Below are 11220 nucleotides of genomic sequence, written 5' to 3' on the forward strand. Positions count from 1 at the left end.
GTGTGTGTGTGTGTGTGTGTGTGTGTGTGTGTGTGTGTGTGTGTGTGTGTGTGTGTGTGTGTGTGTGTGTGTGTGTGTGTGTGTGTGCGCGCGCGCACGCGCGTGTATGTGCGTGCATGTGCGTGTACGTGTGTGTGCGTGTTTATGTGTTTTTAGTTTGCACTTGACACCCATCAAGTGCATGCCGCACAGAGCTATACAATCGGTATGACCAATCATCGGACAGTGGGCGGGCCGTAGTTATTCCAGTCGTTGTGATTCGCGCCGTCGAGAAGCGAGACCTTGTTTGATAACATTGGACCACGGCGGTGTTATCTACATTGGCGGACGTGCCATTAATCTGAGTTCAACGGTATATGCTGGGGAATTCCGTCCGTAACCCTATAAGGTAGGAGTTTTATTGGCAGCAAAAGATTGGAATGTCTTATGAATTCGGTTCACACCCACTGTGTATTGCTAACATAGCAACTGGGTCAACCCCCGGTAAAACATTACGTTGACGTACATTGAAATGGCCTTGCCCTCTTGAATTTTGTGTTTAAATTCATGGTAGTGAGATATCTATGCTTTGCGTCTAATATAAATCGAATAAAGATCCTATTCGTTTCAGCTAAAGCATTGAACTACTGAATCCGTATGTTCGCTAGCCTTCGTTAGCTTGTTAAACGCCTGTGGGCTGACGCAAGATGAGTTGCATCATGTGTGCGTTATTTACCCTTTAAGATCGGTAAGGTTCATAGTTAAGGTCAACGGGTGCAAGTGCAATAACTGGATACGGTTAATGCACGCATCTCGCTGTATGGCCGTGTTTTGTATTTCTACATGGTCACCGTCGAGGTTGTGATATGGGGTGTGGGCTTGTGTGGCACATTCGCCTTGAATGCCCTTCGCTGGGGCAGCTCTTTTTAATAATCTCTTAAATGTGGTCTTGAACCGAAGTGTACACGTTAGTGTTTCAGTAACTCGCATCAGGGTGGGTAATCAGTACATCTTGGTTTTGTATAGTTATTATGAGACATGTCAGGGGCCAGGGGCGGTTCTAGAAATGTGTAACTGGGGTGGCCCAGGGTGGCAAATGGATATCTAGAGGTGGCAACAATGCTTTGTTAATGTATTCACAGCGCACACATTTATTTAATGCATTAATATTCTACTGATGATAGGCTCAAGAAGACATTAATTGGCTACATGCATACACCGTACTGTTGATGGTCAGTATCCTATTTTTAGTCTGGAAGGCAAACATTGACATGAAAAATGAATAAGGCCTTTTTCTGAGCTCATTTACAAAGTTAAAGTTATTAATTAGTAAAATGTTCTAAGTAAACCTCAGAACCAAAATGAATAATTTAAACCTGGACTTCTATCTTCCTCTGAATGAACTCAAAATGACTTATCGGAATTATAATAGCATACATTATAGCATGCTGTGTATATTAGGGTTGGGCGATTGTCTCTATTTTCATATTGTCCAATCATGGTTATAATAGACGGCAAATATACAAGCAAAGCAGTTCAGAGATAGGTTGAAGAACAAACATTTTATTTAAAATATAAATAATATTTTTGTGGGACTGCATTATATACTTTCCTTTCGTAAAGGATGGTCCAGATTCAAGAACACTATTCTTCTCTTACTTGCACAACCTTTGAACAAGTATTTTCCTATGTGTTTTTTGTGCATAAATTGAGAGAGGCAGGAATGCTGCTTCAAAATTGTAAACACAGTATAACAAGTTCAGTGAGGAATGGACAAATGTTACAATGTAACATGACCTAAACCCCCTCTCAAGGGGAATTTTCCAATAATTGTGCAGGTGAATAAGACAGAGCTTATGATCCAGCCTTTCCTCAAAATATATTTTATATTCAGAGGATTCAATTATAATGGAGTCATTCAGCAGGTTTCCTACACACCTTGCGGAGAAAGAACTTTTCTAAGCAAAAAAGACTACAAGACCGCAACCATAGATTTCTTTGAACCCACCAGCATAGATGAACCCACATACCCTGAACTCCAACCAACCTCAACTCCACCTAACCTCTCAATTGTTGTATACCTGTTGACTACAAACCTATTATGGCCCCAATTCTATCATCTAAAGGGGATATTGTACTAAAACAATTATTAGCTTCTTTACTGAATTTACAAAAAAATACCCTCTCTGTTTTCCTTGGAAAATGTGTAAAAAGGTAGCCAGCCTATCCTCCCACAATGAAGCCATTCCAACACAATGCTGTTTGTGAACAAAGCATCGTTATCGAAGAGTGTATTTTAATAATTTCCTCATGATTGTGTTTCCAGTGTGACCCGGCAGATCCTTCTCCCACAGAGCGTGCTCCAGTCCTCGGCTGTCCCTGTGATGTCAGCAGCCTCTCTCGTGCACCTCGCGCGGTGCCGCGGGCCCCGGACGGGCTGCAGGGGCCTGCTACGACACGCCGCTTCCCCTCCGTTCGCCGCCTTCCAGGCCGCCCAGCTGCAGTCGGCCGCCTCCCGCAGACCCCTGCACACCTCCGGCCGGCGCCCCAGCAACACCCGCTTCGACCCGGACAGCAGCGGCAGCCCCACCACCTGGGACTCCTTCGGCATCTGGGACAACCGCATCGACGCGCCCATCCTGCTGCCCTCCAGCATCCGCTACGGCAAGATCATCCCCAAGGTCAGCCTGTCCAAGGTGGGCACGGCCTCCCTCATCGGCCAGCGCAAGGAGAACGAGGACCGCTTCCAGCTCTCCCAGATGACCAACAACATCATTTACTTCGCCGTGTTTGACGGCCACGGCGGGCCGGAGGCGGCCGACTTCTGTGACAAATACATGGAGAAGTACATCAAGTACGGAGGCTGGGGGAAAACCGCTGGGAAAATCTGGTTGCCTTAGAAGAATACATGCCATTGTGTGGTTACACCACCTGATGAAATGCATTGGATATCCTCTCTGAATAGTTGTGTGTGTTGCATGTATTATCTATAATGTAGTGTAGTATCCGTTCCATAATAAACTCTTTATACTTGTAGACTAGACACATGTGCTGATCCGACTTGGAGCATTCATAACGACAGGCTGATGGGATGGTGGTGTTGTCTGTCTCTGTAGGGACCTGGTGGTGCAGGAGAACAACCTGGAGGTGGTTCTGACCAGAGCCTTCCTGGAAGTAGACAAGGCTCTGCAGAAGCATTTGCATCACTCTCCAAGTGGTAGGTCACTTCACACTTCAACGTAACACATACGTATCCAAAACACAGTTTGATTAAAATCATCCAACGTTTTTTCTAAAGATAATGACACAGTCTTGTCCTTTTGAAACTGGGACGCTAGGATTTGAATCTTCATAGTATCTCAGGTATAATGATATAAACATGTGACTTATTCGACTAATGCCCTGTGTTTACTAAACCAGCCTTGAGTACACAAAGGCATAATTTTTATTATGAATCTGTCTTGTACTAAAGCACCGATACCATGGGCTGCACTAATTGCGTTAAAAAGCGGCATTGAAATGTAGATTACGTTCATGCTTCATGCGTAAACCTTGCCTTAATCAGTGTAATAGGCTCCCAACACAAGCATCAAGGCCTCGTCAATTGGTTCCCTCTATCTTCCCCCTCATAGCGCTAATGATCTCAACTGCAATATTTTCTGATTAAGGTATGTCTTGACCTAGTATGCCTTTGTGTACGTATAGCGGTCCGTTCTCATGGCGACCAAGTAGGCCATGCTGTGTGAAATGTCCCAATATGCCTGTGTGTGTATGTGTGTGTGTGTGTATGCATGTCATCTATGACAGCTGCTGAACCAGCTAAGGGCTGGAGGCCCTTGGCACCAATGTGGATGGCCAGAGGCTAGATAGAAGGAGAGTCCAGCTGGTTCTATATCCTGGAATACCGGAAGGTTCTTCATCTTTCTCTCGCTCCTCTGTCTTTATCTCTCGCTCTCTCTCAAAGTCTATGCTCAGCCGCTTGCCATACAGTGCCTTGTCACGTTGCAGTGTGTTAGATCCTGTGTAACGTCACGGTAGTCACTTGTCCTGATTGAAAAACGGTTGTTATTTCTCAAATCTACGTTTATTTTCTGGGACAGATGGCTGCTCTCGATGAATGGCCCAACAATAATCAGAGATGGAAAGGCCTATCCCCTGTTCCTGAAAGCGCGATTATATATGACGAAACAGGTCCCTGATGCTGCTTTTCTTAAGGGGAAATAAAGAAGCCCAAATCACTGCAAACCCTGCACTGCGCTGCATTCAGCACTGACCTGGATGACTGCATTAGGAGTAACTCAGTAGAAACGTCACTCCTCACTCCTCAATCGATTTGGGTTTTGTGTCCACATTTCATTCCTCCCACCCGCATATTTGAACATAGTGAAAAACCGAAATACATTATTGTTGAAAATCACGTGATGTAAAATAAAATGTTCTGGTAGTTATAAAAACAGCAGCAAAACTAATCCCAACTACCAGACACATACATAATTTATTTGCGTATTTACATAACCCAACGATACATTTGAACATATGATCACGTCTGCTGAACAAAAACCAAACATTAATTATGTCTCTGTTGTTAATGCAGGCCTTTGGGATTCATATTAATAAGTCGTTTGCTAATTCATGATGATTCCTTTATAACATTATTAATTCATGGTTCTTGGTTTCCCCTCAAGAGAAGGTTTAGCCTCACAGGTGTTGGCTAGTGGACACTATTGCTACGGCGTCTGCAGTATAGTTTGTAACACAGTTGAGTTAGACTACAGAAAACAGTGTAGATGACGCAGGCTGCAGGGTTACCTGTGTAAATGAATTGACACAATCATGCGATCGGCATGTTTTGGGCATTGCATGTATTACTACATTTCATTCAGTAACCTCTATTTCACCTTTCAAGGAAGAATATACATTTTCAATTTTGTCTCGTGCAACAGCAACTAAAATGCATGTATACACATCTGCTATTCATTGTTCCTTTGAACCCAATGAATACAAAAATAAATGGTGTAAAATTAACAAATTGTATGTATTTTACGATTGTTCTGTTCTTGAACAGAGGCTTAAGGGGTGGGATCAACTTATAATTATGTGTCCGTAATAACATGTTGTATCTTGGATCACATTTGCTCCGTTGCCTTGAAAACGGTATTTCATAACGATAGGATCATTGTTGCTGGTTGTAAGCTTACCAGAGATGTACCGACTTCTCTCGGCCAAATTTTTTCCTTGCCCCCATTTCAACAGACATTGTGTGGTCCACCACTCACAATTGGAGCTGAAATTATTGCAATTAAAATGCAAGAAAAGGGGCTAATTATTGATATTTGTTCGAAAAGTATGTTAAATCAGACAAAGTGCATGGATCTGCTAATGGTACTGCAATAGCAGTACAATTTTAATATTTCTTTGTATACATTCAACTTCATACGCTAGGATACAAACCACTTTAACAAGCCCACGTTTGGACTAATAAAAGTAAAGCCATTTTGTCCCTGTTAACTAACAATGTAACCCCCTGGCAATAGACTTCTGCACACCCTGACTATAAAGTATACATGGGCTGTCACACTAATAACCCATAATTAGCAATAATCCATGTATTCAGCTGTAAAGAAAACCAACTTGCTCCTGCCCTCAACTTGTACCATGACCTTTTGACCTGCATGACCGACATGTGTCTTGCGTGTGTTGGTGTGTGTTAGTTCAAATGTTGAGTTTCATACGTAAAAACAAAAACTGTTATTATTATTTGGCTTGTACGTAGTCTTTCACTTTCTTTATGTATGTGCATGTATTTTCGTACGTGGTAAAAGTGTGTGTGTGTGTGTGTGTGCGCGCTCGTGTGCATGTGTCAGTGTGAACGGCTCGACCGGAATGACTAAACAACAGTGCGTCCATGTCTCCGGCAGCGTCCGGGGCCAACGCGGGCTCCACGGCCACCGTGGCGCTGCTGCGCGACGGCATAGAGCTGGTGGTGGCCAGCGTTGGGGACAGCCGCGCCATGCTGTGCCGCAAGGGCAAGGCCCTCAAGCTCACCGACGACCACCACCCCGACAGGAAGGACGAGAAGGAGAGGTACGTTTTCCGTCTGGGGTTATGCTCCGGCTCCTAAGTGGGTGGGGCCTCGGTGAAGAGGACGACAAGATTGCTTTGGACACCCAGCCAATGTCCTATGTCCACAGCCAACCTGCAGTTCTAACTGCTTACCTGCTCCTTGATCACCTGTATCTGAAGTGGATGAAGACATCTGCTAAATTGACTGAATAGTACCGTTTGCAACTAATATGTCTGCCTGTTAATATGTATATATAATATGTCTAGCTGTTCCTGGAAGGAGGGATACCTCCGCTGTGTTTCCTCTCAATGTTACTTCCCTTTTGGGTTCGGGGAATATTTTCCCCTTTTTTTTTTTTTTAAAGAGGATTGTCGTGTAATGTTGCTCCTGAAAGCCCTTCGAAACTCGCGCCGGGATTTATAGGGCTGCACAGATGTATTGGTTGGCCCTGCTTCAGCGGGAGGTCATGTGTCTTTCTCTCTGTGCTCTACTAGGATAAAGCAGAGTGGAGGGTTTGTGACGTGGAACAGCCTGGGGCAGCCCAATGTCAACGGCAGGCTGGCCATGACGCGCAGCATCGGGGACTTCGACCTCAAGAACATGGGTGTCATCGCTCAGCCCGAAACTCGGAGAATCAAGGTGAGGGGCTCTAAATGGTCGGGGATACAATTATGGGATACAGTGAATGGCCATGGCCTTTCATTGGAATGATTGGTTATGATAAATATCTGACTTGAGTTTGTTTCTGGATATCTTCAGCTTCACCACGTCCACGATGCCTTCCTGGCGCTGACAACGGATGGAATTAACTTCAGCATGAACAGCCAGGAGATCTGTGACGTCATCAACCAGTGCCACAATCCCAAAGAGGCCGCCTATAGGATCTCCGACCAGGTAGGACACCTTGCTTCTCTCCTCAGACTCCTACCTTCAGGTACCTTAGTGTCCTCAGGACCAGGTAGGACTCCTACCTTCAGGTACCTTAGTGTCCTCAGGACCAGGTAGGCCTCCTCTCCTCAGACTCCTACCTTCAGGTACCTTAGTGTCCTCAGGACCAGGTAGGCCTCCTCTCCTCAGACTCCTACCTCCGGTTACAGTAGATGATTGACGAATGAAACAATTCACTGGGAAGTCACTTTGATTAATTGTGTCTGCTTATGACCGAATTGGAATCTCTATGAGTTATTTACAGCTGACCTCAGGAGGATGAAAAATGTATCACTTAATATTATTATTAGTCGTATGACTTAGTGAGACACTGTGTGTTAAGCTCATTTAAAAGCAAATTTATTCATCCCACCATCGCGTTTCCTTTCTCTGTCCCCGCCAGTCTCTGCAGTACGGCTCGGAGGACAACAGCACCATCATCGTGGTGCCGTTCGGCGCTTGGGGGAAGCAGAAGGGCTCCGACGCCAGCTTCTCCATCAGCCGCAGCTTCGCGTCCAGCGGCCGCTGGGCCTAGACCTCAGACCCCCTGTTCTGAGCGCCCAGACCCCCTGTTCTGAGTGCCCAGACCCCCTGCCTGAGTCCCCAAGCCCTGCCCAGTCCACACGGAGCAGCCGTGTGGATGGTAAACACAGTGCAATATCCCCCCCCCCCCCCCCCACACACACACACATATACTGTATATAACGGAGAGCGATGCGAGAGAGAGGGTGTGCAGGAAGCACAGATGTTGCCTTAGGAATACAGCATGCTTCTGACATGGACCATGGTACTAATAATAATAATCATTATTATTAGCCTTGGTGTTAAACGAGAGGTGCACTAACTTAAAGACGTCCGATTCATTACTTTTATTTTGGTGGAGACCACAAGTGAATGGTGGAGAGGTCTGTTGGAATGGCCAGCAGGTCATTCATGTCACTGGACAATTGCGCTGCCCTGATTTATTGTTGGCTATTAAATATTTGGACAATATAGGGACAAAGGCATGCCACCAAAATAGTCTGTGTCTTTGTTCCACAATATTGCACTTTATATATTTTTTTAAATGGTAGCGTGGGTATGGTTCTCAAGGGCACCTGCTAAAACACAATGTATGTGTATTTTACCACTTCTCTGAAAGTGTACGGTCCATCACTTTGGGACCTGTGGTCAGTATTTAGGCCACAGGCATCTAGAAATGGACTCGGTACTGATGCGTAGCTAGGTGAAATGCTGTGGAGCTTTCTAACCTAACTCCAGTAAACTCAACTTGAAGTTATTCCACCTGATTTGTTGGAATTCAGTTCGAAGTGGGTTACAATGAGCAGACAGTCTACTTTTTGTTTTAATACCATACCAAAAAGTTTTAGAAGCGACTATCTTGTCTTTCTCGTGGCTCTACTGAAGCACAGATGTTACTTTGCCCTGTTAGTGAATCAAGCTCTCAAAACAGTTTGCAGAAGGGTTGTAAAAATCCAGATTCTGTTGTATGAAATTACAACATCTGTCATTTTTTTCACCAGTAATACCATGTGCGGCAAGTTTTGCTCGGGTACAAGAATGTACATTTTTGTGTATTTTTGTAAATATATTTATGTACATTTTATATAAGGCTGTTTATAATATTGTGAATCGATAAGGCCTCTTGGAATTTCCCATCACAAAATTTGCACTGGTAGTTAAATGGGAATACAGGTGTTCTAATGGGAGGTGTAATGGTTTAAATGATTAGATCATCGAAGGCACTAATGTCCACCACACATTAAGATGCAGAAACTGACCTCAACCGCGCTGGTCTTCTGTGGGACGGACGTTCTTATCAGGGCCTTCGTCTTCACACGTCCTCGTCGGTACTTGTAGAGTTGTGGGAAGTCATAATACACTTTCAATAATATTACATTTGATTCATTTTGACTTTACAAAGATACAGTTTATGACCTAAAAAGGGGCAAAAATAACAATCAAATATCAATAGTTAAAAAGTCACATTTTAAAAAGCATACCAATTAAATGGCGGTAATCAGTGGTTTATCACACGCAGTCTCCGCAGGTGAACACACGTTAGAAAAGGATGATGATGAAATCATCGGGATTGCAATATATCAGCTGTAGTTGTCTCTGCAAGAATCAGTTTCCCATTCTTGCAGAGAAACTATTTTCAATTGAGGTATTGCTAAATAGTCCTATTTGGGCCTATTTAGCATAATAAAAAGCAGAAGTATAAATTTTTGGAGGAAGAAATTTCATAAAACTAGGGAGCTTGAAGTGAGACCAACGGTTACCCATTCTGATGGTTAACCGTTGGGAACTAACCTTACTGCTCAATTGCTCTGCCCAGGCAGCCTGGGGAATCAAACTGAACTGGCACAGCCCTTACTGTTAAGCTTGAGTGCATACGAAAGGCCAACATCGTCATTATGCATGTATATCCACACATGTACAAATCAGCAATTTGCCCTGTCCTCTTTCCCATCTTTCACGTTGGCACCGCAAGCACACCTCAAAACAAAACAATCTATGTTTTTTCAATATACTTGCATAGCCAAGAGCCATATCTGACTCATGAATGTTTGACAATGACTCAAATCTGTATCAATGAGAAATGTGAACAAAAGGGAGAGGATGGGGTCTTTCATGTTCTTAAGGCAACCCTTTTTGATTGAAGGAGGATCAATTTGTCAAATATACTATGTATCTTCGGTCTACGTTCACTATGTATTTAGCGTTTTAATGTTCTTCCTATTTAAAGTTTTGCAGTGATTTTTGTAGTTTAGTATTTTTTATTTTATTGTGTTTGTGTGTCATCCTTAAACGTATCCATAAACTTCATGTACATATAATATTCCTCATTCCAATATCGACAAAAAACAATAATATGGACCCCTGTCAGTCCTTCACACAGTTAACTAATATTATTTATGTATAGTTCTAAATACTGCTGGGAAATTATTGGAGCTATGTGGACCTATCCTTCCTGACTGTACAACAGTTCTCTAGATACTGACATTGTTTGCTGGCTTAATTAATTGTGATACTTATTGAGCCTTGTCATAAATTGAAAACTAAACAATAAAAATCTGAAAATTTACACATTTTCTTGCAGTTATTTACTTGTGGTGGATCCGTTGACCTCCAGAATGATCTAATGTTGTCCACAAGATGGCGCGACACTTGGTCTAATCATGGAATGGTTCATTTATGAAGGGATAGTGGCCCAATCTCAATACTTCCCCTTACCCCTTATCTTCCCCCTTACCCTTGAAGTTGCGCGTTCATGTGAGAGCTAGTGGTGTCTCAATACCCAATTTGATCAAGATTAAGGGATAAGATTGAGTGCTATGTACCCCTTATTTTTAAGATGATTTGAGAGCTCACTTGGGCCGAATCTCGATTCTTCCCCTTGCCCCTTTTGCTTTGTCTTTGTCTTTGTCTTTGTCTTGGTTAAGACAAAGACAAAGACAAAGCAAAAGGGGCAAGGGGAAGAATCGAGATTCGGCCTGTCTGGCGAATTGCAAAAGGCAATTAGTCTGGAACCACCATTCATTTTCGATTTACTGCTGGCATCACCAACGTGCCCAGACCAAAATGCCTCTGTACCTTCTCTCTCTGGTCCATGCTCTGTACGCAATTGGATAGGACTTCAACCAATCAAAGCAACGAAACGGGTGACGCAGCACTGAGCGACAAAATCATCATTCTTCTGAACAAAATCTTTAAATTCAGTCTTCTGTTCTTATTTTAATGAAAAGAAAAAGTGAATACTGGCAGATACGTCTTGTTCCCATGCTATATTCTTAGTGGGTAAATTGTCCAATAAATAAATAAATAGTAAACTATAAATAAATACAAATGCTTTCTCACAATACCAACCCTATAGGCCTAAATTCCACACAGGAATGAGTGTTGGATTATTCTCTAATTAGGGGCTTTTTGTTTAGGCCTTGCTCTTTAAATAGAATAATCAATTAAAATAAATCAGTTTATTCGTTGTCCTTATGTGTTTGGCGGCATATTTAACGCTAATCTTGCTTTCATTGAAACAAATTACAATGGTGAAAATTGCTATGAGTTAAGCAATGCCAAGGTTTGTGGGCTTAGTTAATGTCCCGATTAACTATTTGGGACTTTCCTTTTCAAATTAGAGATACCGCTATGTATATTATTACAATCCCAAATAAGCCAGTATTATTGAATATCAAGATAATACATTAAGTGAATTTACAAAAAAAATACAAGCTACATTCTCTTAT

The 11220-nt window shown here is 42.9% G+C and overlaps 1 protein-coding gene across 1 annotated transcript; it reads left to right on the forward strand.

Moving 5' to 3' along the window:
• The first annotated feature begins 217 nt into the window (after window positions 1-217).
• Window positions 218-10079, forward strand: ppm1kb (protein phosphatase, Mg2+/Mn2+ dependent 1Kb). Its single transcript, XM_056586231.1, has 7 exons — window positions 218-388; window positions 2306-2833; window positions 3096-3196; window positions 5898-6063; window positions 6538-6682; window positions 6803-6937; window positions 7374-10079. Exons 1-7 carry the CDS (start codon window positions 357-359, stop codon window positions 7503-7505), a joined length of 1239 nt encoding a protein of 412 aa, XP_056442206.1. The 5' UTR covers window positions 218-356; the 3' UTR covers window positions 7506-10079.
• The last annotated feature ends 1141 nt before the right edge of the window (window positions 10080-11220 follow it).

This window comes from Gadus chalcogrammus, chromosome 3, assembly GCF_026213295.1.
Source record: "Gadus chalcogrammus isolate NIFS_2021 chromosome 3, NIFS_Gcha_1.0, whole genome shotgun sequence".
Lineage (NCBI taxonomy): Eukaryota > Metazoa > Chordata > Actinopteri > Gadiformes > Gadidae > Gadus > Gadus chalcogrammus.

Coding starts and splice junctions, on each gene's coding strand:
- ppm1kb (XM_056586231.1), top strand. CDS start 357: ATGCTGGGGAATTCCGTCCGTAACCCTATAAG. Junction 3,197..5,897: donor TTTGCATCACTCTCCAAGTG/GTAGGTCACTTC, acceptor TGTCTCCGGCAG/CGTCCGGGGCCAACGCGGGC. Junction 6,683..6,802: donor CCGAAACTCGGAGAATCAAG/GTGAGGGGCTCT, acceptor GGATATCTTCAG/CTTCACCACGTCCACGATGC.